This window comes from Lepidochelys kempii, chromosome 3 (genome assembly GCF_965140265.1).
Source record: "Lepidochelys kempii isolate rLepKem1 chromosome 3, rLepKem1.hap2, whole genome shotgun sequence".
NCBI lineage: Eukaryota > Metazoa > Chordata > Testudines > Cheloniidae > Lepidochelys > Lepidochelys kempii.
Genome location: NC_133258.1, coordinates 195,259,497 through 195,284,164, shown reverse-complemented (window position 1 = coordinate 195,284,164; position 24,668 = coordinate 195,259,497). Strand labels below are relative to the sequence as shown.

The window sequence follows — 24,668 nt, the reverse complement described above, 5'->3', positions numbered from 1 at the left end:
CCATAGCGAAGCCGCATGACATTCATAACTCATGATCCTCAGTGTCTCGCAGCACCTGTCTCCCTTGCGGAGCAGAATGTTTTTGGGTCAAAACACAAACAAATTGTACACTTTGCAAAGAGACAGGCGAGCACTGTGTGAATATGCCTGTCTCTAACCCAGCACCAGAAGTTCTCAGGGAGCTGCAGCTCATGCCTTCATTCCAGACACTAACAAAAACAGAGCTAACAAGGAGAAGGGAAGATGTCCCTTACAGTGTACACCACAGTCTGATTTGATGATGTGAAAGAAACTACTTGTCTTAGTGCAGTCACAGTCAATGACTGTGCTATTGGTGAAATCTCTCATTGCCAAAGGGCCTAGCTGACTCATGATGTATGATTAGTAGTTGCAAAGCAGCATGCAGGAACATAAAAAATTGAGTAACTTGTCAGATATGACAGGTTTCAGAGTAGCAGCCGTGTTAGTCTGTATCCACCAAAAAAAAAAAAAGGAGGACTTGTGGCACCTTAGAGACTAACAAATTTATTTGAGCATAAGCTTTTGTGAGCTCACAAAAGCTTATGCTCAAATAAATTTGTTAGTCTCTAAGGTGCCACAAGTCCTCCTTTTCTTTTTGTCAGATATGGACAGCTCAAGCTTTGCAAGTTACAATACTTTTTGTTGGCAGGTCAAGATTTCATGGGTCACCCTGTATTAATAAGGTTAGCTAGTTGCCTTCTTCATTGATATACTGCTCAAACAGTAGGGTAAGAAGTGGCAGATGGACATTGCATTTTGCTTTGGGCCTCCAAGACAGCTTCAAAAGGCTATTATGAGTGAGACAAGCTGGGTGAGAATATCTTTTACTGCACCAACTTCTGTTGGTTGAGAGACAAGCTTTTGAGCTTACACAGAGTGAAAGAGGAGGTGTGATCTGTGGGCCAGACTGTCTGCTGCCATGGAAAACCAGGTGGGAAGGGGCCAGACCAGAAGAAAACCACGAGGCTCCACATACAGAGTTAGTTGTCACCAAATTATTCCACTCAAGGCAGTGCGGTTTGCTCTACATCAGGTATTGGCAATCTTCGGCACGCATCCCAACAGGGTAATCTGCTGGCAGGCCACGAGATGTTTTGCTGACATTGACCGTCCACAGGCACGGCCCCCCTTATCTCCCAGTGGCCACAGTTCACCGTTCCCAGCCAATGGGAGCTGCGGGAAGTGGCACGGGCTGGAGGGACGTGCTGGCCGCCTCTTCCTGCAGCTCCCATTGGCCGGGAATGGTGAACCACAGCCACTGGAAGCTGCGGGGGGCTGTGCCTGCGGACGGTCAACGTAAACAGAATGTCTTGCGGCCCGCCAGCGGATTACTCTGATGGGCCGCGTGCCAAAGGTTGCCGACCCCTGCCCTACATGGAACAAACAGGGCAGGGGAGACGCAGGAGAGACACTGGCTGGCTCCCACAACTCCCACTAGAAGTCAGACTCAACTGTGTGGAGCCTCAGTACTTCCCCACCAGCTCTTGAGCTCCTCATTCATCTTCTAGCTTCTTAACAGCATGACTTCCCTGCTTGAACTGCTTGCTCCCAGAGACTCCTCTGCCTGCAACAGGCCCTGGAGTCTCCTCCCCACAAAATTTTAAATAGATTCCCTTCTAGGATGGGGCAAGGACATGTTGCCTGAACGTACTTTTCCCCTTGCCTGCTCTCTTCCACATATATTGATTCCTGACACTGTGAGTAGGGTTGCCAACACTCCCGGTTTGGCCGGGAGTCTCCTGGAATCAGGCTCAATCTCCCAGAGGCTATTGAAGCCAATCTGGGAGATTTTAGGCCGCTAAAAGTCTGGCGGTGCAGCAGGGCTAAGGCAGGCTCCCTACCTGCTCCGCGCCATTCCTGGAAGTGTCCAGCATGTTCAGCAGTGGCTCCTAGGAGGAGGCACAGCCAGGGGGTCTCTGTGCACTGCCCCCACCCTGAGCGCCGACTCTGCAGCTCCCATTGGCCAGGAATGGAAAACCATGGCCAATGGGAGCTGTAGGGGCGGTGCTTGCAGGCAGGGACGGTGCGCAGAGCTGCCTGGCCACCAGTGAGCCTAGAAGCCACTGCTGGACATGCTGCCGCTTCCGGGAGCCACCTGAGATAAGCGCCGTCCAGCCGGAGCCTGCAACCTGAACACTTTCCCGCAACCCAACCCCCTACCCCAGCCCCCTCCTGCACCCAAACTCCCTCCCAGAGCCTGCACCCTGACCCAGGTCAGAACCCCCTCCCACACCCAAACTCCCTCGCAGTGCTGGCACCCTGAACCCCTTCCTGCACCACAACCTGCTCCCACACCCAAATTCCCTCCCAGAGCCTGAAACCCAAACGCCTTCCCATCCTCCATCCCCTGCCCCAGGATCAGCCCAGAGTCCCCTCCCACACTCTGAACCCTCAGCCTGACCCCCCAGCCCGCACCCCAACCCCCTGCCCGGTCAAAGTCCGTGAGGGTTGGGAGAGAGCGACAGAGGGAGGGGGACTGGAGTGTGTGGGGGTGGGGCCTCAGAAAAAGGGTGGGGCAGAGGCGGGGCCCTAGGAAAGGGGCAAAGCAAGGATGTTTGGGTTTGTGCAATTGGACAGGTGGCAACCCTAACTGTGGGGGCTGGAGGAGAAGGGAGGCAGTATCCCCTGCCTTCCCTTCCACATGGAAAAAAGGAGAGTAGGGCATGGATCTTAAGGGATAATATGGTCCTACCTGTATGCAGCAACATTTTCAAACGTGGCCATGGATTGAACGTGCTTCGACTTTAGGGTGCCCAACTTGAAACGCTGTAGAGAAGCCTGGTTTTCAGAGGAGCTGAGCATTAGTTGCTGTGCCAGTGGATTTCATCTGGAGCTGTGGCATGCAGGACTTCTAACAGTCCGGCCCAAGGTGTTTTAAATCAGTCACTCAGAAACTGATGCACCGAAGAACAGGGTTGGCAAGGTTGTGTAGACCCAAGAACAGGCAGCTGATGGTTACTTCAAGATTCTCCCATCCAGCTTTTTTAGAGAGTCAATTATGTTTGGGGGAAGGGTTGCCCCATAGACTCATCATACCAGCCCTTATACAACCCCCATTATATTTGAGCACCTTACAAGCTTTAACACAACTAATGACAACACTTCCACAAGGTAGGGAAGATTTCTCCTTATTGACAGGCACAGACAGTTCAATTAATTAAGATCACACAAGATATCACTAGCAGACCTGGCAATCAGACCAAGATCCCCTGTATCCTAATGCAGGGCCTGAACCACAAAACCATCCTTCCTTATATTACACAGCAGCTAAGTTTTTAATGGAAAAGGAGGTGAAAAACTGCTTCCCAGGCCCACTGTTCAATAGCAAGGCTGGCTCTGCCCGAGACCGCTTCTTATATCTGTTCCTTTGAAGATTTGTTTCATTCTTTGAAAGCTGCCCTCTTTCTTTCTCGAGCTCCGCTGAGAACTCTAGCTAAATAGAACTCTCAAGGCCATTATAATGCAGTTCTCCCATCTTCCTGGCTGCATTCATTATTAATAGCTTGTCATTAAATTTTAATCAATTAAAGACCAGAGGTTTAGGCTGGTTAGACACGTTCATTTTTCCAGGTGCAGTTCTTGGGTGTGCTTTCTCACAACAGAGAGGGGAAAGCTGTTGGTCTAGTGGGAGGAGATATGGAAGCATCTTTGCAGAAAAGCTTTATCTTCAAACCCTTTGAGAATACTCTGAATATGAAACTGGGTCCCCCCCCCCTCCTTGTTTTGAGTTCATCCTGTTTTTCCTTCATATTTGTCCGTTCTGCTTTGCAGACAGAGTCTCTCCTTTAGAACAGCATTCCTTAGTTAGCTAACTTCACAGGAACCATAGGAACGGCCAGGCTGGATTAGACCAGCAGTCCATCTAGTCCACTATCCTGCTCCAGCAGTGGCTAATACCTCATGCTTCAGAGGAGGGGGTAAGATATGCATAATGGATGATTAAGTAATGACATATGTATGGGGGAAGCTTCTTGCTAAGCACTTACTGCCTGGGTTAGTCTGTGTTCTGAGACTGGTGGGTTTTTTTTAAGCAAAAGCTAGTTCCAGACTTAATTATGAATAGACAACTGTCTCACCAGAATGCTACTTTGTCATTCCATAGGGGAATTTCAAAGCACTTTTAAGACATTAACTAAACTACACAAATACCCTTGGAGGGATGGGTAAGCAGGTGTGTAGTTATTCCTCTCATAAAAATTAACTGCGGATCTTTTGTAGCACAGAAATAGAATGGCAAGCACGTCTGTGCCTTATTGCCATTTCTCCATCCCAAAATTCAGAGCAACGCAAACAAAAATCACGAGCATCAGTTATCAAAAGCAAAGCTGTGCCTCAACCAAATACCAGATCTCAATGCCCCCAAACCTTTGGATCCAGATGTGAAGGTTGCAGCATGGCTCTCTCTTTTATTAAAATAAATTGGGGGAGAGGTGAGGAGAGAATGGCATCTTACTGGGCGGCAACATGAGTTTGGGAAATGAACATCTACCTGGAAATCAGGTAGTCCTGAATTTCTCATCCTGGCTCTGACACTGATTTGGTGTGTGGACTTGGGAAGGCACTGCTTGGCCTGAATTTCCCCATCTTTAAAGGGGAGGCAATAGCACCCATTTACTTTCCTCATAGGTGTGTTGGTAGATTAGCTAATCAGTGTTTATATAGTATGTTGAACGAGGGCTGTCAATTAATCACAGTTAACTCACGCAATTAACTCAACAAAATTAATTGCAATTTAAAAATTAATTGTGATTAATTGCCGTTTTAATCACATTGTTACACAATAGAATACCAATTGAAATATATTAAATATTTTGGATGTTTTTCTACATTTTTAAATATGCTGATTTCAATTTACAACACAGAATGCTAAGTGTACAGTGCTCACTTTATATTATTTTTTTATTATTTTTTAGAAATATTTTTCAATTCACCTCATGCAAGTACTGTAGTGCAATTTACAAATTTAGATTTTTTGTTACATAACTGCACTCAAAAACAAAATATAAAACTTCAGAGCCTACCAGTCCACTCAGTCCTACTTCTTGTTCAGCCAATCACTAAGACAAACAAGTTTGTTTACATTTATGGGAGATAATGCTGCCCGCTTATTTACAATGTCACCTGAAAATGAGAATAGGTGTTTGCATGGCACCACGGCATTGCTAGGTATTTACCTGCCAGGTATGCTAAACATTCGTTTGCCCCTTCATGTTTTGGCCACCATTCCAGAGGACATGCTTCCATCCCAACGATGCTAGTTAAAAAAATAATGCATTAACTGAATTTGCGACTGAACTCCTGGGGAGAATCGTACGTCTCCTGCTCTGTTTTATCTGCATTCTGCCATATATTTCTTGTTATGGCAATCTTGGATGACAACCCAGCACATGTTGTTCATTTTAAGAATACTTCCACTGCAGATTTGACAAAATGTAAAGAAGGTACCAATGTGAAATTTCTAAAAGTAGCTACAGCACTCGATCCTAGGTTAAGAATCTGAAATGCCTTCCAAAATCTGAGAGGGACGAGGTGTAGAGCATGCTTTCAGAAGTCTTAAAGAGCAACAGTCCGGTGTGGAAACTACAGAACCCAAACCCTGGCCCTTTAAATCACCGCTGGAGCCCCATGGGCCCCGGGCCCTTTAAATCACTGCTGGAGCCCTAGGGCTCCGCCAGCGATTTAAAGGGCCCGGGGCTCTGGCTGCGGTGGCTGGGAACCCCAGGCTCTTTAAATCGCCGCCGGAACCCTGGGGCTCCTGGCCACCACCTCTACCCCGGGGCTCCAGTGGCAATTTAAAGGGCCCGGGGCTCCGGCGGCGGGGCTTTGGCAGCGATTTAAAGGGCCCAGGGCTCCGGCACTGCCCGGAGCCCAGGCCCCTTTTAAATTGCTGGCCTAGAGAACCTGCCGCCTGCCGGTCGGCTGTGTACTGGCTCTTGCCAGTACTCTGTACCATACCAGCTTACTTTCACCTCTGTTGGAAGGGATCTCAAGAGGTCTTCTAGTCCAGTCCCCTGCACTCAAGGCAGGACTAAGTATTCTCTAGACCATCCCTGACAGGTGTTTGGCTAATTTGCTCCAATTACGGAGATTCCACAACCTCCCTAGGCAATTTATTCCAGTGCTTAACCACCCTGACAGTTAGGAAGTTTTTCCTAACATCTAACCTAAACTGCCCTTGCTTCAATTTAAGCCCTCTACTTCTTGTCCTGTCTTCAGAGGCTAAAGAGAACACTTTTACTGGGCCTTCTCTGAGGACAGAGTGGGAGCACGTGTTCCCCGAATGGCTCAACTCTTAGCCTACCCACTCTTCTCCAGTCCACAGTGTCTTTACAACCTTCCCTGCATAGACCCTAGCTCCGTGGAGAAACCTCTCGGTCAGCCCAGGGGAAGGGGAGACTGTAGTGGGGAAGGGGCTGACCCGCACTTTTGGTACAAGAGAGTGTGGAGCCAACTGTCGAGGGTCCCGGCTCTGCATGGACCACAGAGGCAAATGATCTGGACCATCATTACCATCATTCTGTGGCTAACTCACATACAGTTCAGTCGCTGGACTCCTGCTGGGGCAGCACTGCTATATGCTCTCCCTTCCTTGGAACTCTGATTGTTACCAGGCCCTTGGTGGTTCTGCTCGGAGCCATCCATACTCTCCTGTGTATTCCTTGGAAGCCATTGCTGAGTGCATGCTGACAGCCCAGACAACTTTGTGTCTCTAAACAATGAAAATGTACCTTCTAAACCCATCTTCTTTCCTGAGGCAGGGGGAGCGGTTATGTGGCCATCACCACAAATTCCAGTCTCTTTAAGAAGTAGAGACCTGCAACTAAGTTGCAGTCTCACATTGTATATGCTGCATAGTCTGGCAAAGGTCTAGATGAACATGACAGCTTCGCATCCTACCCTCCCCAGGGCTCTGCAGCAAAGAAAGACTATTCCCATGGAGACTAGACATCCTTGACATTTTTGTCCAGTCTCTAAATTGGGGATCACCAAGCTTTGCCACTCTCCAGCCACGTCACTGTCCCAAGACTGGCTTCTCCGCTTTGCAATCCTGCTGTGGTCTGGCCCACACCCTGAATTCCCCAGGGCCGGCTCTAGGCACCAGCAAAGCAAGCACGGGCTTGGGGCGGTACAATCCCAGGGGCAGCATTCTGGCCACCCTTTTATTTTTTTTGTTTTTTGTTTTTTTGCTTGGGCAGTTGTGCTCTTGGAGCAGCAAAAAGCCTAGAGCCGGCCCTGAAATTCCCTGCTACGTTTGTCACTTCCTTCCATCCTCATCACATGTAGGGACAATCACAGCCGCATCCTGGCATTTAAAGCTGTTGCTGAGTTTGTGCCTGAGGAGCACTGAGGGGCGCTGACCCAAAGCCCACTAAAGCAAGGGAAAGGCTCCCTCAATTCAGTGAGCTTTGGATCAGGCCCTAGGAGCTGTGGGCAGAAGCATTCTGCCAGCAGAGTGCTAAGACGGACAGAATGCCTCACTAAGGAACTGCTCTTCCAACCAGCAGGACACAGGGGGAGGTGGTGAGGCAGGGTTATGGGTTAAGTAGCCTTGTGGCCAGTTCTAGGATTCCCACCCACCTTGTTGTACTCAGTCGCACAAGCACTAGCATTCTGGTCACCCCCCTGTGTATGCTGGGAAGGGCTCCCTGCATCCTCTCACCACCCTGTATGGGAGGAACCAGCCAGAATCTGACCCTTCATTTTCACACTACGTATGAAAACTTACACTGTAGTACTAACCCTTGCTGGGTTACACTTTGGCTAGCAGTGATCTAAACCTCATGCAACATAGACTTAGACATGTTGTTACTGCAGGAAGATAAATATACTTGACTTATTAACCATTAGCCTCGAAAGATAAAAATATAGCATGCAGACTTCCAAAGTCTATTAATATATTAGTGCTCCCATGGAGACACTAATCCCAGCCTCCTCGGTCTGCAAACTGCTCACAGCTTTAAACATGATCCATTTCAGCAGCACCCTTTTAAAAGAAAACATGGGGTGCACTGTCCTCTTGGGGTATGTCTACCCAGATGCTGGGAGCGAGCCCTCCAGCCCAGGTAGACAAATTCGTGCTAGGGGGGCTGGAGCTAGTGGGCTAAATGGAGCAGTTGGATGTTGCAGATCAGGCTCACGCTACAATGTCCACATGGCTATTTGCCATGTGCAAGCCCTCCTAGTGTGAGTCTGTCTCCCTGAGCTGGAGGGTTTGCTCCTAGCTACAGAATAGAGACACCCTTTGTTCTTAGGAGATCTCTCTCTCTCTCTCTCTCACACACACACCCCCAATATTTGATAGGATTAACTACAACATTTCAAAATGATAAAATATTAAAACGTCAGACGTGCTTTTGAAAATTTTAGCCTGAATTTAAGTGACTTAAGCTCCTAAACCTGGTGGGATGGGGAGCCAGGGTCAATGGGATTTAGGAGCTTAAGTCATGTAGGTGCTTTTGAAACAGTTATCCACAGAGCCAACTGGAAATAAAGGATATTGACATCGACCAATTAAGCAAGGTATTCTACATGTTCTTTAAAGTTTGCTGAAGAAATGACGGCATTGCTGGAGGCTGCATCTGCTTTAGTCACATTCATTCCTCTGACTAAGTAATTCTCTCTTCCTCCCACAGTACAGAGCAAACTGTGGGTTTTTGGCAAGGATGATTTCACTGAAACATTTTCTCTTTACCATTGCACTGGAGTGAACTTTTTAGCTTTGCCATCTAATCAAGTGTCAAGGATCAGCGTATGTATCCAAATTCTTGCCCCCCTGCCTCCGCCATGTAAGATTTGGTTTCTCAGTTAAAAAAAAAAAACAACAAAAACATTTTATAGTTGCAACTTTTAATTAAGGATTTTGTGATCGTAAAGTATTAATGTAAATTGAACATCTAAATCTCATCAGCCAATAGTAGGGATGAAAGTAAAAGTAACTTGTAATTGTGTGTCAGTGAGTCGACTCGCTGGCACGTCCACTCATGGCTGGGCGTGGGGCAACGGCTCTCTTCATCTGGTGTCCGGCTTTGCCTCTTCTCATGACATGACCCTCCGACAGGGTCACACAGAGTCTCAACCCTGAAAGGGTGAATTGAGCCTCGTACACGTGTCACGCAGCAGCTTCACAAACACAAGTTCTTTCCAGCCCCTATCTCCAGGGCTGCCGTACCCACTTTGCCCGGGGGCTGGTAGTAGGGGAACCTAGGCCCCCTCTCTGTGGGTTCCAGAAGCTCCGTCCCTGGGCCACTTCCTACCACAGGCTGCCCTCTAGGCCTTCCACCAGCCCCTTCCTGGGCATGCTCCTTCGCAGATCCCCAAAAGGGAAGACCCTGGAGTTCCGGGGAACAAAGTACAGATAAAAGTCCCTTGCCGGGCCTACCTGCCCCTAGAAGCCCTGGTGTCTAGTTATCATCCAGCCCTGGCCAGGCCTTCCTTCAGGCAGTCCTGGGATAGGCCCCAGGGCCACCAGCTAGCCGCCTTTTCAAGGGGCTAACACAAGAGGCCCTCGCCTATTCCCACTCAGCCCCCTGCTGAGCCTTTTAACCCCTCCCTCCAGGCCTGGCACTTTACAGCTGGAGAGGGGCAGAGCTAATTGAACCCACAAGTTCTCATGAACCCCTTCCTACCTAGCACAGCATTTGTACACTGTCACGTATCGCTACATTAAAAGTTATTTAAATCAAGAGGTCACTAAAACTGCTTTATGGCCCAGTCCTGTGAAGCACCGAGTCGCTCCTGATCACCCTCAGTTCCCCTTGAAATAACTGTAATCACTTCATTACATGAAGTTAATGGGAAATAAGGATACTCAGCACTTCACAGGATTGGACCTTTATGTAGCCATTTCCTCGCAGTATAAGAACTTAAACCTCTCACTTTCTTTGTTCGCTCATGTTTCTATAATAGCCAGCATTACCCACTGGAGCCTGAAAAAACATCTCAATTTGGCCTGAAATGTTATTAATGTAAAAAAAGGGTTTGGCAAGTCTTATATTCAATAGACGTGTTTCCATGCTTTTAAAAATAAAATGTTTGGAAGAAAATCTATTTGTTTTGTTTTTTAAACAAACATTTCCCTGCAATGTGTACAAGGAAGAACCTGACAGTTATATAGATAGCAAACCAAAGCGAAACTGACTTAGCTTGGACAAATATAATCAGCGGATCCGATGAAGTGAGCTGTAGCTCATGAAAGCTCATGCTCAAATAAATTGGTTAGTCTCTAAGGTGCCACAAGTCCTCCTTTTCTTTTTGCGAATACAGACTAACACGGCTGTTACTCTGAAATGCAAGCAGTACAGTGAACAGTGCAATGTAAACAAACACTAAACTGGATAATTTAAGGTGATATTAGTTACAGATGAAATGTTACCTGTGGGGGTTTTAATTAGATAGTGCCCCTTCAACTCAGAGGTGGATTAGGGTTTTGCGGGGCCCTGGACCAGAGCAAATTGGGGCCCCTCCCTACACCTTCCATCTGCAATCCCATCCTCCCACGCTCCTGCCAGGGAGCACGGTTGGGACGCAGGGGCTTGTCCCGCTCTGCCCACCCTCCTAAGGATTCTCTCTATGAGTGTAAATGCAGCAGGAGAAGCTAGTCTTTTGCTGAGAAACAGACAATCCTGGTGTGAATACGAGGCTACGACTCATTAGAGGAGCCCCACTGTTGTCATTGTTATGAAAGGCAGCAGATCCTTCCTAGGAACCTAGCCATATACTCAGCTTAGGGCTGTGTCAATCTTTGTCATAGTTGCAGATGTACAGCAGTGGAACAGTAAAGGAAAGGGAACTAATGGATTACTAGCGACCAAGAGTTTAGGGGCAGTGCAGGTGCCACTAACCGCAATGATATTTGGAGAGTCTAAAAACAAAAATGGCACAATATTACAGGACATGCTGAGGGACAATTTATTTGCTTCTCCAGTAGGGGAACATTCCTCACCCCTACAGCTTAATAATGTTTGCCCTGTCGCCCACTCTAAGATTGTCCAAGCTCAGAGAATCAGAGACTTTAAGGCCAGAAGGGACCATTATGATCATCTAGTCTGGCGTCCTGCACCTTGCAGTCCACAGAACCTCACCCACCCACTCCTGTAATAGACCCCTAACCTCTGGCTGAGTTACTGAAGTCCTCAAATCAAGTTACAGAGAACCCACCATTTACAGTAGTTTAAACCTGCAAGTGACCCGTGTCCCATGCTGCAGAGGAAGGTGAAAACCCTCCAGAGTCTGCCAATTTACTGAGGGAAAATTCCTTCCCGACCCCAGATAGGGCGATCAGTTAGACCCTCAGCTTGTGGGCAAGACAAAGAAATGACTTGGACTTTGAGAAAGTTCTGGTACAATTTGAAGTTCTAAATGTGTTAGTTTCCAACCCTTTCTGTACTCTGACCCCTTCTCCATACCAGGACTCCCACCACCACAACCTCCTTCCTCTACACTGGCAGAATTTTTTCGCCAAGAGTTTAGTCACTAATTAAAAATGCGCTTAAAGAAAACTGCTGTTGTGTATTCACATTGTCTTCCACTGGTGGCATAGTGTGTTCACACTTGCATCACTAATGAGAGCAGTGCACTGTGGGTAGCTATTCTACAGTGCAGCTCTCTCCCTTCTGCCACTAGGTCTTGTGGGAAGGCAGAGGGGATCACGGTGCATCATGGTCCGAGCTCAATGCCCCGTGATGCACTGTTTCCATCCTAGCATTCTACGTGCTTCCATCTTCAGTCTGTGGCATTTTTCAAAGTTCCTTGTTTTCTGCTTTCCCCACCACATCTATGTGCAGGAATGGATCCCACACTGCTCTCCATTCTCTGCTAGCTCTCAGTAGCACATCGCGAGTGGCAGTTGAGTTATTCTTGAAGTTACAAAGGCAACGGCAGTCACAGCTGCCTGACATGGCATCCAACATGGAAAGCAGTAACAGATTGCTTTTGGCATTCACGGAGGAGCGGAACACAGTGGAATGTCTCTTTTGGGCTTGGAAAACTAGCACAGAGTGGTAGAATCGCATCATTATGCAGGTCTGGGATGACGAACAGTGGCTATAGAACTTTCAGATGCAGAAAGCCACCTTCCTGGAACTGTGTGCTGAGCTCACCCCAGCCCTGCAGCACACCACCACCTGAATGAGAGCTGCCCTCTCGGTGGAGAAGCGCGTGGCAAACGCAGTGTGGAAGCTGGCGACTCCAGACTGCTACCGGCCAGTTGCAAACCAGTTTGGAGTGGGGAAGTCGACCGTTGGGGCTGCATTAATGCAAATGAGCAAGGCCATTAATTGCATCCTGCTGCAAAAGACAGACTCTTGTGAATGTGCATGACATTGTGGATGGTTTTGCAGACATGGGTTACCCTAATTGTGGAGGGGTGATAGATGGCACGCATATTCCAATTCTGGCACCAGACCACCTTGCGACTGAGTACATCAATTGGAAGGGGGTACTTCTCCATGGTTTTGCAGGCAATGGTGTATCACCATGGGCATTTCACTGACATTAATGCAGGGTGGTCCGGAGAGGTGCATGACACACATCTTTAGGAACATTGGCCTGTACAGAAAGAAGATCACCATAGAGGAAGTCAAAATGCCCATGGGAGACTCGGCATACCCCTCAATGCCATGGATCATGAAGCCGCACACAGGAAACCTAGATAGCAGTAAGGAGCTGTTCAACAACAGGCCGAGTAAGTGCAGAATAACCATTGAACGTGGGTTTGGCCAATTAAAGGCACGCTGGTGATGCCTATATGGCAGGTTAGACCTGAATGAGGAAAATATACCCATGGTTATAGTCGCATGTCGTATGCTGCATAATATTTGTGAAGGGAAGGGCAAATGGTCTACTCGGGGGTGTACTGCCAAGGCACAACGCCTGGCTGCTGATTTTGAGCAGCCAGCTACCGGGGCTATTAAAGGGGTGCAACATGGGGCAATAAGAATCTGAGATGCCTTGAGGCAATGCTTCAAAGATGAAAACCAGTAATGTTTGTTGCTATGCTTGGGACTGCAATGGTTAATTACATTTGGTAGGCTAGAAAGCAGTTGTGATTGTTAAGGCCTCAGATTCAATGTAAGGAACTAATGAAAGTGCCTATTGATTTGCAGGTGCCATGAGGGAGCATACCTTGCTTGGAAACAAATAAAGAGTGCTTATAATTTAAAAAAAACTTTGCTTTTATTGCCAAATAAACTACAACACCACACAGAAAAACACACAGTTGGTGGGGGAGAAGGTACAGGGGGTGGGGAGAGGGAGAGCTGATTTTCATAGTTGAGTATAGGTCCAGCTTTCATTTGAAAAGCTGTCTGTGGGGGTGGAGTGTAGAGAAAAGTGCAAAGTGCCAGAAGGTGGAAAGGAATGCGCACGGGGCGTTTGGGGAGGGAATGTGCTGAAGGGGAAGGCAGGTATGCATCTGCTCAGTCTGCAGTGTTATGAGAGTCTGGAGCATGTTGGTTTGATGTTCCAGAACTTTAATCAGCCTCTCTGTGGCATCCCTGTTGTAAGAATCCTTCTCTTTCCTGCTTTTCGCTTTGCATTCAGCGTTTTCTACCTCTGACCGCTGCACCACCACCCAGAATTTATCTTCCTTGGTCCATCTTAGCTGTTTTCTTATCTTGCGCAGATGCTCTGCTGCTGTTGAGGGGTTGGTTCTCAAGGTGAAGTCTGGAGAGGCATAATTCACAACAAACAGAAGTGCTATTGTCAATTACACACACAGCATTGAAACAGTGACATTAATACACTGCTGGTAACAAAACTATCACTTTCTCTGTGACCATAGGCAAGCACACACAGGGCAGAAGACCCCAAAGAATAGCGAGTGAACCCAGGGGCAGAGGCCTTGTGTATTGCAGAAAAGCAATCTGAAAAGGTCACAGGGCACTTATGGGGGGCAACACTCTAACTTTCCCACTGTTTTCCACAGGCAGTGGTCACTATGGAAGATCTCACTCCTGAGGGTAAGCAGGGAAGAAAGGGTATATCTGCTACATGCTTGTGGCTTCTGCCCCGGTCCCTCTGTTGCTTGCCTGCGTGCAACTTTGGTCCCTGCTCAAGTAATTGCAGAGTGGTGTGCGAAAGTGTCTCTCAATGGGGGAAGGAACAAAGCAGCTCTGCCAAGGAACCTCTGGCAAAGAATTGCTGAGTACCTCCAGGAAAGTTTCCTAGAGATCTCTCTGGAGGATTCCTGTGAAATCTTGGAGTGCATCAACTCCCTGTTCCACCATACTGCCTAGCTGTGCAGGAAAATGCCCAGCACACAGAAACAAAGCCAGCCATCCACATTTCTCTGCCCTTAACCTGCTTCAGAACATCACAAAGCAAAACCACTTAATGGGGGTCTCCTCTCCTGCTTCTGGCTCACCAGAGAGCGATTGCAGAGACTGGCTAAACACCTCTGGAGTAGAGAACAGCTCCTGACTGGATGTGTCACAGGGCTCCACATTTTCTTCAGCCTCACATCTTCATCAATGACTTCCTCCTCTGGGTTAGGTCCACTTTCCACTGGCTCCAGACCCGCCAAAGTATCCACGGTGCTCTTTTCAGTGGAGGTGGGGTCACCACCTAGGATAGTGTCCAACTCCTTATAAAAACAGCAGATTTGGGGCGCACCATCGGGGTGATGGTTTGCCTTTTCAATGCTTCTTTCCACTTGTGCTAGCCTTTAGAAGTATGCACTAGAAAACACCTACACCAGTGGTTCTCAACTCATCTAGTTATTTGCCTAGTATTACAACAGACTACATAAAAAGCACTAGCAAAGTCAGAACAAACAATTTTAATACGACGTGTTCTATTGCTCTATGTACTAGACACTGAAATATAAGTACAATATTTGTACTCCAATCAATTTTATAATTGTATGGAAAAATGAGAAAAGCAATTTGTCAGTAATAGTGAGCGGTGACTCTCTTGTACTTGTATGTCTGATTTTGTAAGTGTGTAGTTTTTAAGTGAGGTGAAGTGGTGGGTGTTACCCAAGACAAATCAGACTCCTGAAAGGGGTGCAGTAGTCTGAAAAGGTTCAGAGCCGCTGACCCCCACACACAATTTGTGCCTGGCTATCATGGGCAACAGGGATTGGTTTAGGGACACAACACCAAAAATGAAACTAAGTGTATGTCTTCACTGTTAAAAATCTGCAGCTGGCCCATGCCAGCTGACTTGGACTTGCAGGGCATGGGCTAAGAGGCTGTTTAATTACAGTGCAGATGTTTGGGCAGAGCTCTGGGACCCTCCCACTTTGTAGGGTCCTAGAGCCCTGGCTCCATCCTGAGCCAGAGTGTCAACATCACAGTTAAACAGCCCCTTAGCTGGGATGGGTCAGCTGACTGTTTTTAATTGTGGTGTAGACATACCCTTAATGACAACACTCCATTGGCTGTTACTAACAAATACATTCCCTTGCCTCCAAACCGATTGTGTTAAGAACCAAGGTTCCAGGGGGTAAAGTTTTGAAAAGTGCCCACGTGACTTCAGAACATAAATCTCATTTCAAGTCAATGGGTCTTGGTGCCTATATGCATTTTGAAGGATCCTAAGTCACTTAGGCACTTTTGAAAATTTTACCCCCAATGAATCGGGCCCAATTCCACATTCATTTTACAATTTGATTACACAGCACGTGAAACCTTAAGAAATTGGTTTCAAAGGACAATGTAAAGCCCTCTGAAAGGACTCTAAAGAGAGACCAGTCAAGACTGCTCCATCTAAAACTAGAGCAACCAAATAGGTTTTGGTTCACAGGCATGAGATTTAGGGCACTGTGTCATCTGCTTCATTGTTCTGAAGCATACAAGAATCCTGCAGTTAGAGAACAGGACACATGTCAACACGTTGCCTGCTCACATGAACAGGAGTGGCAAAAGCCAACACACTCTCTGAGGTTGGAAAGACAGCATGCAACCTGTCGCAGGGTCTCCGATAGATTTAATATAAGGCTGCACAGCAAGAGTTTGTTCTACCCAAGCTGCAGTTCTCATCCTCATTCAGAAGTGTTTTCTCCCAACACCAGAAGAGCAGCGTGGATAAAAATGTGATCTTCTTAAAGCTATAAGCATAACTAAGCTGCTGCCAATGTGTAACATTCAGGGCAACAAACAAAACACATTAAAGTCCATTGCATATGGAAGCACTACTGTAATCGTGAACGCCCCTACTGCCAGCTTCTCTCCCACAAGACACAAAGGCTATGCTGACACTTACGGCAGCATGTAGAGTACACACACTGCACTTAGCTAGCAGAGGTATAAACGGCAGCATAGATGGTGAGGCACTGCTCAGGCAAGTAAAGACATGCCAGAACCATAGGGTACACACCCTACAGGGCGCTCTATGAATCCAAACAGGGCCTCCCTTGTCCACACTGCTATATTTAGCAGTGTAGTGTCCCACGGCGGGAGCCTTTCCCAGCTGCTGAGAGCTGCAGGAGCCTTTCCCCACCTCCTCCCCCTGCCAGAGCCTCTCACTGCCCCGTGTGGCTACATACCAGTGTGGATACAGCCTGCTTTCCACTGCAGTGTGTAGCTACGTGTATCCTCCACACTGCAAGTGTAGTCACCAAAGGTGAACATGTCACCCTCAGCTCCCTTTATAGTTTGGAATGATTTTGAAAAAGGTACCTATACAAAGTGATTTAATGGCAAACTTCTTTAAATTTTTCAATAGTTTCCTTCTCCGATTTTCATATCCTCACTGCCAGCACCAGAATCAGGACTAGAGGGAACAATCATCCTTATTGATTACGTGGAAAATGAAAGTTTTGTTGTTGTGACGCTACACCCCATATTCTTCATAGAAATATTAATGATTATAGCAAAACTATGATGTTTTGTGCACGATAAGGCATGAGAGATATCATTGGAATGGTTATGATCTGCTGAATATGATTATCCTATTGGTATGCATACATGATTTCTGTATCTAAAGTTAGGAATATTGACTATACATCTGTACCACAAAAGTGTTTGCACCTGGGGAACGCCCACCAGACAGAATGCAATCAGTCTGGCTGGTTAGACTGACCAGATGGGGACCAGTCAATGGACCATTAGGGAAAACAATAGGTCTTTGAAGATGCTAATTTCCCACCTTCCTGGGATACTACAAATGGCCTTTGATACATGGCTGCTTTGACACTGCAGGGTCATGTGATCATGTCACCTGGTACTGGACTCCATGATAGAATACCAGTATTCTTCCACAGGCCCAGGGGAAGGGGTGGGGATAAGGGAAGAGGAAGAGACAACACCACTGGAAAACAACGTGCAAGACTCCAGTTTTGGGTTTGCACTCCAAGGGGGTGTGTGCACTGGAGTATCTGGGCAGTTCCTTAGCTGACACCTTTCCATGCAGAGCTGATTTCAGTGTCTGTGTCTTTCTGTTCTGAAGCTGGGTGTGTCCCTACCTGTGTGTGTGTGCTGGAGGAGGCTTGAGGGCCTGGCTCAGCAGGACAGTATAAGGGAGCCCAGGCTGGTGCCCCAGGGGGCAGAAGAACCTGTCAGTTTTATTTTAAAAGCTGGTTTTGCTGTAATTAGGCTTTTACTTTTTACTCAGACCACATTGGGGGTAGCAGTCAGATATGCCCAAGGAGATGCAGAGGGAGGTATGCCTTTTTACCTCTGCCTGGATTTCCACTTTGGAGTCTGGGTGCAGTGCAGAGCTGTACCGCCCATATTGTCCTCCTCTGAATGAAGTGCCAAGGAGGGAAGATGGCGAGTAATCATCACTCTTTCTCATCCTTGCCAAAATTTGGAGGGAGATCTCCTCCACATGGAGGGAGGGAGGGAGGTGCTAGTCAAGCCATGAACATGCCAAATCTCAAACCCCTGATGGTCATCTCATCAGATTTCTCTGCTCTCAATACAAGTGAAACTAACATGCTTAAAGTGAAGGAGATATTTTCTGAACAGTCATTTTTAAAAGTACCGTAACCTTTCCATCTTTGTTAAATCTTTTCCATATGAGCAGAAACAAATGCAACAGAGCAATAGGCAACTCTGTAATTTCTATTTTTGAAAAGTGTTTACTCACATAGTTTGAATAAATTAATTTGAAAATAAAAATTAAACTACAGTATATAGAGTCTGAATATAAATGATTAGAACAACTACAATACAGGGATTCCTTGTTGCATAAGTCTCATTACTTAATGCATGAAACCAGAAAAATGTCAAAATCAATTATATTTCTTTGAAATGGTGTAACAGCAGTTACTTATACATGACAGCTACTTGAACTTATAATACAGGTTTCCTGACACATACATTTCCTGAGTGAACCAAACAATATATATACGTATCTTTTTAAAATGGAGAAAGAATTCTTGACAGTAAATAATTCATGACTTCTAAACACAATTCAGTTTGTTTTTATCAAGGAAAGTTCAGAACAGCTTTGTGATAGGATAAATTAAAGCTATGCTACAGAGTACGGGAATTTGCTACTATCAGTTTATACCGTACATATTTCCAATCCAAAGTAGAGAAACCAGTTTAAAAAGCTAGTTTAAAAAAAAGCTTACCTCAATCCTAAAAGGATTATTTGAATGTTTGTCACAAAGCATGGTGGATTAGCCTCAAATTCCATGTAATGCACTGGCCTTTTCAGGTAAGGGATTGGTGGTGGTGGCGGGGAGGGTGAAGGGGCAAAGAAAGAGGAGCATTTTGAGGGAGGGATATTGAAAGTGAGACTAAAAACGGACTTAATCAGCCATGGTGTGAGTAACTTTTCTACAAGCTTCCTCCACCTCAAGCGCCATGAATACAACTCAATCTCAATCGGAGCTCTTCCTGAGCACAGACTGCCAATTGTGCCAGTTTACATGATGGTTTGGGGATGTGGACAAACATCTTAGCTCCAAGGCTGCAATGTCTTCAATTGTCACCTAAATACATATTTGTACCCAGCTCTGTGGAGCTGAAAGGCAAAGTGTATGAAGCCAGTGTGCCATCTACCCACCCTGCATACAAATTAAGGGATTAGACTAAAAGCAGAATGAATAATTTTCTTTAAATTGAACACAGCTTTCTGGCTAATTCATGGCTTTTTTCTAACAGTGAAGAACAGATGAGTCTTGGCTGTTTGTTTTTTGTTGTTTAAATAAATAAAAAACCTCAAACATTGCTAATGGTAAATAAAAGATTAGTTAACAGAAGGAGAAAAATCCTTAACCTAGTTTAAAATTGCATATTCAAAGAATCAGGTAAATGTTTTCCTGTGACCAGTTCTTTTATTATAGTCCTACCCAATGGACAGACATTTTAAAAAGTCCATCATAATTATCTTTTGTGAGTTTAAAGCATATTTTTACACCAATGTAATTTGCATTAATTTTGTTTAAAAAACATTCGGCTACTCTAAGAACTCAATAGTACTCTAGATTTTAAAAAGGTACTTCTACAGTTTTCTTCTAATCTTCCTCCATCAAGGACTATTCTATGCATCCAGTCAATGGATTTCACACACTACTACCATGCTCCTCCTCTATCAAAATGCCATAAGATAATTTCAATAATAAAGATAAATAGAAAAAGTTAATATACATGTTGCTATATTTTACAATGTTTGCATCCAAGCTGTAAACTAATGTCCTTTGAACTGACCACATTTACCCACAGTTATACACTGCCCCCCCCCCCCAAAAAGCAACTTTTAACACACCAAGGACATGTCATTCAAAAACATTAAATTGAAGGCATTGAATTTCGCTATGCATAAATTCCCTCCCCTTCTCCAAAAGTAGACATTAAACAAAGTCAGGAACTTTCCCTTTCCTCCCCATAATCTCGTTGTTTCCAGGCTTTTCCTCATCTAGAAAGGGATTTAGCTGCTATAACAAAACAAAAAAATCTTCATTTTAATGCAAACTGTCAAAACCCAGAGAATATGAAATAGACAGTTTGTTTAAAATCAGAATTGCTTAGCTTATAAATTTAATGAAGTCCTGAGAGACACGCGTATTAGTCAAGAGGTCCTTGGAAAATAAGTCTGATGTAACCCTGTTCGCCAGCCAGCTGATGTGCACAGAACGGACAGGCTGCATGAAAAGTGTGAGTACCATGAGGAAGAGGAATTTGGGACCAATATGCAGTTGTTTTTTCTGAGCACACATGTCCACATGGGCTAAACGCATGAGTTGGAGGTCCTGCATCTACATAAAATCCAGCTTCACATCCAAGCCACAGAGGCACATAGGGGCCAATAGAGCGGCACATGGGACATTCTCTATCCTTCCCATCTCTTTCCTCTTTGTTTCCCCAGTTGTGATAGCCGTGTACGTGGCCACAGTTCAGATACACCCACGGTTGCTTTTCATCTACAACATCTTTCCTCTTCATACTAGGAAATGCTAATGTGTTAAACCCTACAGGGCACTGAGGCCTGGCGGCATTTATTTCTTGTCTTAGAGCTTCCAAGTGCTTCACCGTAGGAGTGCGTGAAAGGCCTTCGGCAGTTCGCCACAGCATCGTTGCTCCACACAGATCGATTAATGAGCCATCTTGGAGTTGGTTGGTTTCATTCTCAACCTGGGATGGAAATGCAGAGATCACAAAGTTACTCAAACTGGCTGTATAGATTTTGAAGAAAACAACTGTAAAACCTGGCTAGGGAGCTCCGGCCAAGAGTTTCAACTAGCAGTGATTTTGGGTGCTCAATCTGAGATCTGAAAGAGCTTGATATTTAGAGGGTAGGTGCTCAGAATTATTTGAAAATCAGGCACCTTTAACTATGTCTCAAGTTCAGGACCCTAAAACTGAAGCCACCAAAAGCACCCACATGCCTAATCATCATGAGCTCCTTCCTGATCATGCATCCAGCTAAGTCGATTAAAGAAAGAGCAATAGTTTGCCATGGGAGCAAGCAACATTAGTTTTAAGTTAGTAGTAGTGTATGCAAACACACACACACAATCAGCACACCATCTTTCCTAAACAAATGCACCACAACTTAAAACAAGTAAAACATCTGATTTAAAAAAATTTTTACTCAGGAAAAAAAGTCATATCAAGACAAGTCTGGTTTTATATCTCATGCATCTTTCTAGAGCAAGGTTTACATTACATTAACTCTGAAACATCCAAAGAACTGTGGGAATTCCCCTCCCCCACAAAATGAGAAAAATGTGAGTAAAGATGCAAGTGAAAAGGGAGGGTTAGGAAATAATTTTAAAAACTTTTAAAAAGCCCACATCATGATGTAGCAAAGCTTCCACTGCTCACAGACCAACATGCTAGACTGGGCTACTAAATTTAGCACAGCAGTGTAGACATACAATAAATGAATGATTTAGGGCCAGATTCTGCCAGTCTTACTCGGGTTGAGTAGCATCTTACTCCATGAGCAGTCACTAAAAACAGAGTAAGGCCCTATACTGTTTAAGTCAATCAAGCATACTCTGGCCCTTATGTAGCCCTAGGTACAGCCTTAAACAATGTATCTGTATCATATATGCAGCATAAAATGTTATTCACTACACTTACCATTTTTCCCCTCTGCTGAGCTGATCTGGTTTCACGGAGGCTGAACACATTTCCACACACAGATATCTCTCTCCATACCCCTGGTTTGGAGTCTTCAGTAAATCCATTGCGCGGATGCATAACAAGAACTCCATTTGTGGTTAACCCATCCATCTGTCCATCGGATGTCTTCCACTTGGCAGCTTTTTCCTATGAGGAATGACAAAGACAGAACTTCCATTCATCTGTTATTCTGAGGTATAAACTAGTTTAAATATAAGCCTGCACTGAGCTGGGACGAGAATGTGTCTCTTTACCCCAAGAAAGATGTTTTTCGATGAGTCAAATCCCGCAGCGTATATTCTTGCTGTAAAAGGAGGGTTCCGTTCACATATGATTCTGCAAGCAAACCTTGATATAGTGCTCTGTACGGACTGTGTATCTGAATTACTCTGACTTCCAGGAACAGTATCTGTCACTACGAAGTCTATAGGGCTTTCTGTTGACCGGCCAATCTGAGGAGGGAAAAACACACATGACTTAGAAGCTACAGTACAAAACATTTAAAACTTAAACATTTTAAAGTGGTCAAGAATAAACCATGACCTTTCAGAGACTAAAGACATTTTACCACCTGAGACTAACCCCCTCTGAACTGGTAAGTTATTCCACCTCTAATTTGATTGTAGCGTTGCTGTAGCCATACTGTCTCATAAAATGGGACCAGTGTAAGTAAAGTAAGATATCTTTTATTGGATCAGCTTCTGTTGGTGCAGACTACAAGATTTCGAGCTTCACAGAGTTCATCTTCAAGTCTAGGGAAGGTAACAGAAGTGGCTAACCCAAATACAAGTTGGGGCAGATTGTTAAGCATAACAGGTTCACACATGCTGTAGGAGACCTCTTAAAAAGTAGGAGGCAATTAAGAGTTGGCAGGCAGTGCAGTGTGTTACAAATTGTTGTAAAGCAGTCTCTCAGAGTCCATGGACTTTAGCATCTAGCAGAGTTATGCATTTAAGTTCCCAGGTTTGCCTTTTGAAGGTGTGCAGGTTTCCTTTGAGGATGAAGATTGAGAGGTCAGATATGAAGTGATTGCTTTATGAAAAGTGTTTGCCCACAGGTGATATGGTATTTTTGTCTTATTTTTCTGTTGGAGTTCATTTGAGAGCGTATCAATTGATTTTATGCACAGAATAGTCGAGGTACACCACAAGTTGCGATAAGATTCATGGGTTTTATATGTGCCAGACAGGTGCATTGTGGGTGATAATCAATCATTGTAGCAGTGGAGATGTGTCTGATGGTTTTGCATCTGTTGTCACTTTGAGTTGGTGTGTCCCGATTGGTGGGGAGCTAGCTACTGGATGAGCAAGACAAAGTTGGACAGTTGTTTGAAGGCCAGAAGCAGGGTTTGGGAAAGATTTCGTTAGGATGTGGTCCCCATCAAATATGGGTTATAACTGTTTGATGATACCCCATATGGATTCTAGTGTGGGGCTTTAGGGGAAACTAGGAGTAATACTTAGTCCTGCCTTGAGTGCACGGGCCTGGATCAGATGATCTCTTCAGGTCCCTTCCAGTTATATGGTTCTATGTGGTCAGTGGGTTCCCCTCCTTGTACTGAAGCAGGTTCTCCCAGGGTATTTTGGTGATCCTTTCCATGATGCAATCTACTTCTCCAGTGGAGTGCCCTTGTTAAGTGAAGGTTGCAAGTATGTTTAGGTGTGTATCCCAGACTTTGTCTGGAGCAAGTCCTGTATAGTGTGTGCCTGGCTGTAGATAGATTTCTTAATGTGTCTCGAATGGTTGCTGGATCCATGAAGGTAAGTGTGGTGATCCAGGGATTTCTTGTATATAGTCATATGTGGGGTTCCATTGTTGAAGCTGATCATGGTGTCCAGAAAGTTGATGCTACTGTGGGAGTGTTCTAGAAAGAGACTGATGGACGGGTGTCACACTTCAGGTGGCTGACTTTCTATCAATCAGGACCTTCCACAGAAACACAAGGGGCTCATTTCCCTTGTCTTCCTTCATAAAAGATCTTTACCTAAGCAGGTTTCTCACCTATATTCCATTTCCAGGTATTTCAACTTGTTGGTTGAAGGAACCATCTTTCTCAGCTTGCAAGAGCCTGCCCCTTGTGTCTGTCTAGTGATAGATACCAGACATGACTTCTGTCTTGCTTATGTCTTCCAAAGTTCAAGAGACAGGATGACCTCATGCTGTTTTCCCCTTCCTATGCAATTCCGATTCTCCTGTACATAAATGGGGCTTCCACTGTTTTGATTCCACCATACTTAATTTACATAGGAGACAGGTATATAGCTGTGGCATTGCCTCCTGTCTGGGAGAGACCTGTTACCCCTTTGTTTGGGCACAAACTGTAAAGCTGAATATCAGTGAGTACCCATAATTTCTTATATAGTGTTAATACATACACAGTAGAACCTCAGAGTTATGAGCACCTCGGGAATGGAGGTTGTTCGTAACTGTAAACAAAACGTTATGGTTGTTTTTTCAAAAGTTTACAACTGAACATTGGACTTAATACAGCTTTGAAACTTTACTATGCAGAAGAAAAATAAATGTATAGTTTACGTTTAACAATACTGTACTGTATTTGCTTTTTGTGTGTTTGCTCCTGCCTGTTTGTGTACTTCTAGTTCCAAATGAGATGTGTGATTGACTGGTCAGTTCGTAACTCTGGTGTTCATAACTGAAGTTTTACTCCATTTCACAATGACATTAATGACCAATGTGTTATTAAATTTCAAATATATTACATCACCTTTTAAATAAATATCATGACACTAGTGTGGGAGGTGTAGTGAGTAAGTCAGGCCGGATAAGAATTGCTGACACAGTAGTGAATCACAAATGGGCCCATGTCGCAATGGGTGATGGGAAATTTCTGAGGGCGTTTAGGTTATCTGTCCAGAAGATGAACACATCAGTGTATCTCAGGTATATCATTAGTTTCATGGCATATTATTTCAGAAATTCTTCTCTGAGGTGGTCCATGAAGAGGCTGGCATGCTGGGGAGTCATCCTAGAATTCATGGCTGCTCCCCTGGTTTGGACTAACATGTTTGTTGTTAAATGTGCAGTTGTGGGTGAGAAGGAAAAGGATGAGTTTGGCAAAGTGTTTAGGGTGGATTTTTGAGCGTTGTGCATTGTCTTCTAGGCATT

At 45.2% G+C, this 24,668-nt stretch overlaps 1 protein-coding gene across 5 annotated transcripts in view; it reads right to left on the bottom strand.

The window, feature by feature from the left end:
* Positions 1-18,372: 18,372 nt before the first annotated feature.
* Positions 18,373-24,668, bottom strand: part of PELI1 (pellino E3 ubiquitin protein ligase 1) — a 146,410-nt gene continuing 140,114 nt past the window's right edge. For all 5 annotated transcript variants that reach the window (XM_073339509.1, XM_073339510.1, XM_073339507.1 and 2 more), the window contains 3 exons: positions 21,797-21,994; positions 21,501-21,689; positions 18,373-20,546 (listed from right to left, as the gene is read on the bottom strand). In XM_073339509.1, coding sequence (XP_073195610.1) covers positions 19,980-20,546; positions 21,501-21,689; positions 21,797-21,994 — 954 coding nt within the window. In that variant the 3' untranslated portion in view covers positions 18,373-19,979. The remainder of the gene's footprint in view (positions 20,547-21,500; positions 21,690-21,796; positions 21,995-24,668) is intronic.